The sequence below is a fragment of the Chrysochloris asiatica genome, unplaced genomic scaffold (assembly GCF_000296735.1).
Source record: "Chrysochloris asiatica unplaced genomic scaffold, ChrAsi1.0 scaffold00057, whole genome shotgun sequence".
Lineage (NCBI taxonomy): Eukaryota > Metazoa > Chordata > Mammalia > Afrosoricida > Chrysochloridae > Chrysochloris > Chrysochloris asiatica.
Window position 1 is genome coordinate 12,164,225 of NW_006408575.1, and position 7,383 is coordinate 12,171,607.

At 41.6% G+C, this 7,383-nt stretch overlaps 1 protein-coding gene across 1 annotated transcript in view; it reads right to left on the reverse strand.

The window, feature by feature from the left end:
• FAXDC2 (fatty acid hydroxylase domain containing 2) overlaps nucleotides 1-5,519 on the reverse strand; it is an 18,310-nt gene extending 12,791 nt beyond the window's left edge. Inside the window, exons 1-3 of the mRNA XM_006863915.1 lie at nucleotides 5,472-5,519; nucleotides 3,488-3,579; nucleotides 3,253-3,356 (exon numbers count right to left, since the gene is read on the reverse strand). Coding sequence (XP_006863977.1) covers nucleotides 3,253-3,356; nucleotides 3,488-3,579; nucleotides 5,472-5,519 — 244 coding nt within the window. The remainder of the gene's footprint in view (nucleotides 1-3,252; nucleotides 3,357-3,487; nucleotides 3,580-5,471) is intronic.
• Nucleotides 5,520-7,383: the final 1,864 nt, after the last annotated feature.

The window sequence follows — 7,383 nt, forward strand, 5'->3', positions numbered from 1 at the left end:
CTGGACAGTGAATAAGGAAGACCATAGAAAAATTGATGCTTTTGAGTTACAGTGTTGGAGGAAAATATTGAAAGAGCCATGGGCTGCCAAAAGAACCAATAGATCCGTTTTGGAAGAAGTGCAGCCAGACTGCTCCTTAGAGGCCAAGATGGCCAAACTTCGTCTCTCATACTTTGGACATATTGTTAGGAGGGAGCAGTCGCTGGAGAAGGATATGTTTGGTAAGGTGGAGGGTCGGAGAAAAAGAGGAAGACCCCCAGGGAGACGGATTGGCCAAGTGGCAGCATTGATGGACTCAAGCGTGGCAACGGTAGTGAGGTTGGCCCAGGATCAGTCAGTGTTTCGTTCTGCTGTGTATAAGAGGTCGCTATGAGTTGGTACTGACTCAATGGCACCTAAGAACAACAACAAACAAACGTGGGACAAACAGCACTCTGTCCACTCCAGTTGGCAGTTATTCAAGTCTCTCTTGTATTATTCACTTTATTTGTCCATGTTTTGCTGCCTTTAAATTATTGTAAAGTGCCGTTGAGTCGATTCCAAGCCATAGCGACCCTGTATAGGGTTTCCAAGGAGCAGCTGGTGAACTTGAACCACTGACCTGACAGTTCAAACGACTTTGCAGTTTGATGCATTAGCCCACAGCACCACACCATGTCTTTAAAACTCCAAAAGGGCAAGGACAATGCAATGCGTTTACTTAATTATGGTTTTGTGTCCGTTCTCCACTTCTCTTTCTGCCCCACCAACCAGTGTTTTGGAGCAGTAAACCTACTGACACTGAATCTATTCTGACTCACAGAAACGCTAGAGAATAGAGGAGAACTGCTACATAGGGTTTCTAAGGCTGTACATCTTTACAGAAGCAGACTGCCTCATCTTTCTCCTGCAGAGCAGCTGGTAGGTTCGAACAGCCTGTTTTACCCACTAAGCCACCAGACATCCCTTAGTTGTAGACCCTTGAAAGCTATTTGACCAGCACTGTATGGATCAGTACAAATATTCTGGAGGGCAATTAGACAGTATCCAAATTGAAAAAATAGAAAGGGAAGAAGAACATATATATATATATATTTGTATAACATTTTAAAAATCATAGTAAAATGTTTGAGCAACCTAAATGTCCATTACAGAGAACTGATTAAATAGACTGCAGTATTTCCATATAATGAAATAGATTGGGCAGCTTTAATGAAGGTACACCTTGGAGATATTACAGGTTTGGTCCCAGACCACAGCAATAAAGCAAACATCAATAAAGTGAATATTACAATAAAGCAAATCTCACAGCTTTTTTGGTCTCCCAGTGCATAAAAGGAATCCTGATAGCTTAGTGGGTTGTATTTTGAGCTGCTAACCACAAAATCAGCAGTTCGAATCCACCAGCGGCTCCATGAGGGAAAGATGAAACTTTCAGACTTGCAGTCTCGGAAATCCTATACTGAATAGCTATGAGTTGGAACCAATAGCACACATCTGCAGTGCATATAAGTTAGGTTATGTTGTGTTTACATTATACTGTACTTTATTAAGTGTTCAGTAGCATTATGAAAAGATCTGAAATACTGTTAGAATTACCACAATGTGACACAGGTACAAAATGAGAACATACTGTTGGGAAAATGGTGCCAAGAGACTCACTCAGTGGAGGGTTGCCACCAACCTTTAACGTGTATGACATGTTAATATCTGCCAAGTACAGTAAAGCAAAGCACAATAAAACCAGCTCTGCCATTTTTGAGTAAAACTCTATTAATTGCCATAAAAAGATGTCCAAAATCTAATCAATGGAGAGGGAAAAGGTTAAAAATTTCACCAAGATGTACAGGTACTTCCCTTTGTTGTAATGTTGTGAAGTTCCATGGAGTAGGTTCCGACTCATAGCAACCCAGTATAGGGTATACCCTACAGCTCCACACCAAAACTGTGTTGTAATGTTGTTGTTAAATGCCATCAAGTTGGCTCCAACTCATAACAACCCTGTATAGGGAGAGGCTGGTGGATTTGAACTGCTGACCTTGTGGTTCAAACCGAACTTGCAGTCCAGAATATTAACCTACAGCACCACAATATAAAACCTTTTCCTAAAAAACAAACCAAAACAAACAAACAAAAAACCTTTTCCTATATAAATCTGTAATCTGCAGTGTTTTTCTCCAATGACTGCTTAAGCCTCTAATGAATCTGTTATTGAATGCCAGCTATTTTCATTTCCTTCTGGCTGTTGTTGAGTACCTTGGAGTCGCTTTCTACTCTTAGCGACCCTACACAGGGTTTCCAAGGCTGTAGATCTTTACAGGAGCAGAACGCCTCATCTTTCTGCTGTGGAACAGCTGATAGTTTTGAACTGCTGACCTTCAGGTTAGCAGCCTGATTCATAACCACTACGCTATCAAAGTCCTTAAGGGTTTCTTATTTGCACTTTTGCTGTTTGATAACTGACACTTGATATCTCCCCACCCCACCCCCAACCTCACAGACTGTGACATAGTTTTTTTTTCATGGATGAAAGCGAACACTTCCTCTTAATTGTATACCCATACTGATTTGACACATAGTAACATCAATACTGAATGACTGAATGAATGTAAAATGAAGAAATTTCCTCTTATAGCTAACACAGTTCCAAATATGTTTAAATTACTTTTTCTTCCATGATACTGTTTTAGGCTTGTTTCCAGTTATTCATGTTGTCAATAAATATGTAATTGCTGTCGTTGTTATGTGCTGTGGAGTCGGTTCCGACTCATAAGAACCCTATACAGGGTTTTTGAGGCTGTAAATCTTTATGGGAGCAGAAAGCCTCATCTTTCTCCTGTGGAACAGCTGGTAGTTTCGAACTGCTAACCCTCAGATTAGCAGTCCGATTTGTAACCACTGTGCTACCAGAGTAAGTGATGCCAAACACTGAGAGTGACATTGAACCAGGTACAAGGGATGCATGATAAAGTAGGTCTCTGCTCTTGTGGGGCTTATATATTAAAGTAGGATTGTTACTCCAAGTGTACATTCATTTTACACAAGACATTTCTTCTCCTTTTTTCCCTCCTTGTTCCTTCCTTCTTTCAACTTCTCAGCTTCTTTCCTTAGATATACTGTTCTTCATTTGCCCACAAGGTTAGCAATTGGTTTTTTGAAGTCCTAACACCTTAGAATAATGAATCAAGAAGTCCCAAAGTGGAGAATAAAACAAGAGAAAAAGAAGTAAACTAGATCCATGTACCCAAACCCTAAAAAGTAGTTAAGCCTCACCTATCATGAAAAGGATCCACTGCTTCCCTTCAAATGTAGACAGCAGCCTCTCCCACTGGGTTTGCCAAAAGAAGCCGGAAGCACCCCAAAAACGCTGCAGATGCCTTGGAAGAAAAAACCATGGTGATTACTGGGCAAAGACTGGTGGGCAGACAGCCCATCCCTCCATGCTCTGCCCACAGACCACCATTCTACTCCTCCCAGGTTCTGAGCTAAAAGGGCCCGGCTGACTCACCATGTGACAGAGTTCCATAAGGCCACAAACAAGAGAAGGCCAGAGCCCAGAATGAAAGCCGTTCTTCTCATGGAACCCCAGATGTGTCCCTCCTGGGTCAGAACAAGAAAGTGTCAGAGACTAGAAAGCCTCCTGCCTTCACACCCGGCTCACTGGTGAGGCAGAGCAGGAGTACTGCAGATCAAGATCTCAATCAAACCACCAACGCTTATCTGCTGACCTGTCCCCGTTACTAAGGGAGATCTCTTCCTTATCAAGAGCTCTCTGGCTATATCTGGGTGTGTTTATGAAAATTGAAGCTCTGGGTTGAAGGAGAGAAAAGAACTCACCTGACTCCAGAGAAACTAGCAGGCAATTGAATCACTCAGAGGGCAGGTAAGCTTTGACTAGCCATGAGATTTTATCACCAGTCCTCCTGACTCACATTGAGATCCATGAACTGCACATTGGAATAACAGACACTTTTTAAATCCCTATGTCTGAACTCCTCCCCAACTCAATTACATAAGAGTCTGTAGGTCAGGCCGGGCTAGCAATGGACAGACAAGGCGAGGAACAGCTGTCATCAAGGGATCTGCAGAATCCTGGATAAGAAAATCCTGTTCAGTCACAGGGACCTCATTGAGTTGATGGACCGGGCCTTATTTTCACATCCCCATGGCCTTCTTGCCCTTAAAAGAGAGTGAATGGATTCATGTTCTGTTAGCTAACAGGGCCTTGTACAGGGGGGCCAGGGGAATTGTCTAATAGGATACTATGTTTTAACCCAGACCTTTGAGGTCTGAAGCAGTATAGCTGTGTTTTCATTGTCCCATTCTGAGCAACGAGAATCTGCATGGAATCATTTCTTCTCTGCACTACACTATCCTGGTTTTGTTTTGCTTTTTATAAAAAAACCAAAAAGTCATTTTCCATGGCCAGTAAAAAGCTTTTGAAGGGCTGGTGCTCTTCAGGATCCTGAGCTCTGAATGTGAGTTTTGCTCTCTGCCTTGTCTCCTTCTTTTCTAGAGGGTTACACTGTCCAAATCAATCAGAGAATATATATATATTTTTAAATTTGTTTTATTATTTTTATTTTAAAAGCATGGGCCAAGAGTGCCACACTGGTTACCTGGGGCTTGTGCATAATATATTGTTTTGAATTCTGAGAATCCTTTTCAGGAACTTTTTCAGACTGAGTATCATTCCTCTTCTGAATTTAATTTTTCATCTTTTAAAAATGATTTCATGTATTTTGTTGTTGTTGAGTAGCCATACACCAGAACATGCACCAATTCAGTAATTTCTACGTGGACAATTCAGTGACATCGATTTCATTCTTTGACTTGTAAAACCATTCATTTTCACCCTCCTTTTCTTAGGAGTTCTTCCTCCATTAACAAAAATTCACCTGCCCTCTATGGTTCCAATCTAATCTTTTGAGTAATGTTCCATCTTCTTAATGAAATCAAACTAATTTGAACTGAAAACCTCAACTTCATGAAAAGGATTAGATATTCTTCCGAAAGGCAGTGGCGTTTTCTAATCTCTGCAGCAGCGCAGATGAAAGGAATATAAACAGGACAAAGGTCTCATGTGAAACAGGCACAAACAGGACAGAAGTTATCTGGGTTCAAGAGCTGGTTCCAGGCCCAGTTTCCAAACCCCAGACCAGTTACTGAAAGGGGTGGTTTCTAAAAGCTTGGGGTGTGGGGTTGCAGCAGGCAGACCAGGCATGATAGTGGTATAACCCTCACACTTTCAGTGGCTTTCTTTTTTTTTCCCCCCAGTGGCTTTCTTGCACATGTACTTTGCCACACAAGACAAGGGACTTTGGTATAAAGAGAATTGGAGTTCCATGATTCCCTACTCAGCTACTGAAATGACACATCCCACTGTGTCAACTACTCTGAAACTTTAGGGGAGATGTTAGGTGACGGCAAATATGGAAAAAGCCACTGGCTCCCTTCTCAGCATTTGTGGGTGGTGGGGTGCTGGCATTTACCTGCTTTGACTTCTCATTGTGCAGCACACTTTCAGCTTCTCCCTTCATCTGCAATGAAAAAGCACAGGTGAAGTAGCCAAGGGAAGTCAAGGGGAACGCTTAGGCTGACAGTGATTTTTAACACTGGAAATACATTAAAATTCCCCGTGGAGTTTACAAAAATCCCTGCCAGGGTCCCACTTTGGAAGATTCTGTTCGAATTGATCTCAGGCATCAGTAACTTGAGTGCAGGGGTTGGAAATGGGAGTATGTCTGCCTAGAAATAGCTTTCTCATAAAAATAAATGCCAGGTACAAGTTTTGTAACATAAAGGGGGGAGTAGCTAATCTTACATTCCAGGAACAGAGGATCCTAGGACCATCAAGGGAGAAGAGCACAAGCGGAATATGGGACTCTATCCAGAGAAGCAGCAACACCAGAGATGGGGGCAGAGATGGGGACATGGCAAGATACAGCAGCTGAGGACTGTAGCCTCATGGAAAGAGAAAGACTAGGTGCTGGCAGCCAGGAGGCAGGCTTGCAGAATGTGTCCTTTTGTTGTTTAAATGATTATCTATTTCTGAGTGTTTCGTATATCACACACCCCCTCCAAACAAAAACAAAAACAAAAACAAAACAGAGGGAATAGAAGCAAATATTATTGAATGATAATGCATTGAGGGATAGTAGCCATTGCAATGAAACAGTGAGTATAAAACCGATGTTCTCCCATGTAAACAAACTGTCACTCAATTCACAATAAAAACTTTAAAAAAATTAATTTAAATGAAATAAATGCCAGATCTTACTTCTGAATAGCTTAACTTTCTAAATCCACTTTCTTAAATTTCACAATCCACTGTCTTTAGAAATCTGTCCTCTGAACCTCTACTGTACCCAACTGTTCTTCACCTCTGGCCCAGAGGAGCTATGAGCCAGGCTCTGCCCAGGACCTGCTTTGCTTTCTTGTTGTTGTTGCAAAGTCCCGTTGAGTTGGTTCTGACTCATAGCAACCCAGTATAGGATTTCAGAGGAGTGGCTGGTGACTTTGAACCATCGATCTTGTGGTTCAAAGGAACCTTGCTGTCCTACGCGTATACTACAGTGCCAAACCAGGACTTGCTTTCTTAACTTCTATGAAAGTTGGTGACTACATACATATGGACTGGATTCATAATGCTGACTGAAATGAAACCACTACTCATGATACAAACGGCACCAGGACCAGTTGCAGTCAAATTGATACCAACTCTTGTTCTTGAGAACACCATAGATATGATTAGATATACAAGCCATTAAGACAGTGAACCTTGGGCTGACACCTTTCTGAAAGTCAAATCTCAGTTGTATCTATCACTTGTTAGTTGTGTTATAGCATTGGCTAAATTATCCTCTTTCATACTGACTGTTTCTTTTGTTGTAAAAACAGGAATAAAAATACCGTATCATTCAGGGCTGTTGTGAGGCCAAAGCACAGGGGTTAGCTCTGCAGGTGTGTGGTTAGAGTCTGTGTCTTATTTGTGTATTCATCTTTGGAGGTAGGTCCCTGAGGGTTGCAAAAGTTTGTGACCTCAGGTGCTGACTCAAGTCCATCTAGAGGTGCTGCAAACAAAAACGTGGCAATATAATTCTGAAAAGTGTGCCACTGAAAACTGCAGTGCACAGCTCTGCTCTGACAACTAAGGGGCTGGAATTGACCCAAGAACAACTGCTTACTGGTACCAAGATACTAAATCGAAGCTCAGAAGTCAATAGTATACATACACACACAGAGGAGAGCTTCAAAATTTGAGGAAAAATTCCAGTATCTTGTCATTCCATTTTTCCTTGAATGAAGCCCCCTTGTGTGTGTGTATTTATGTGTATATATATATATATATGTTGTTGTAATTGCTGATGACCGATAGATCTTGGCTGAAAGCAGAGAATATCA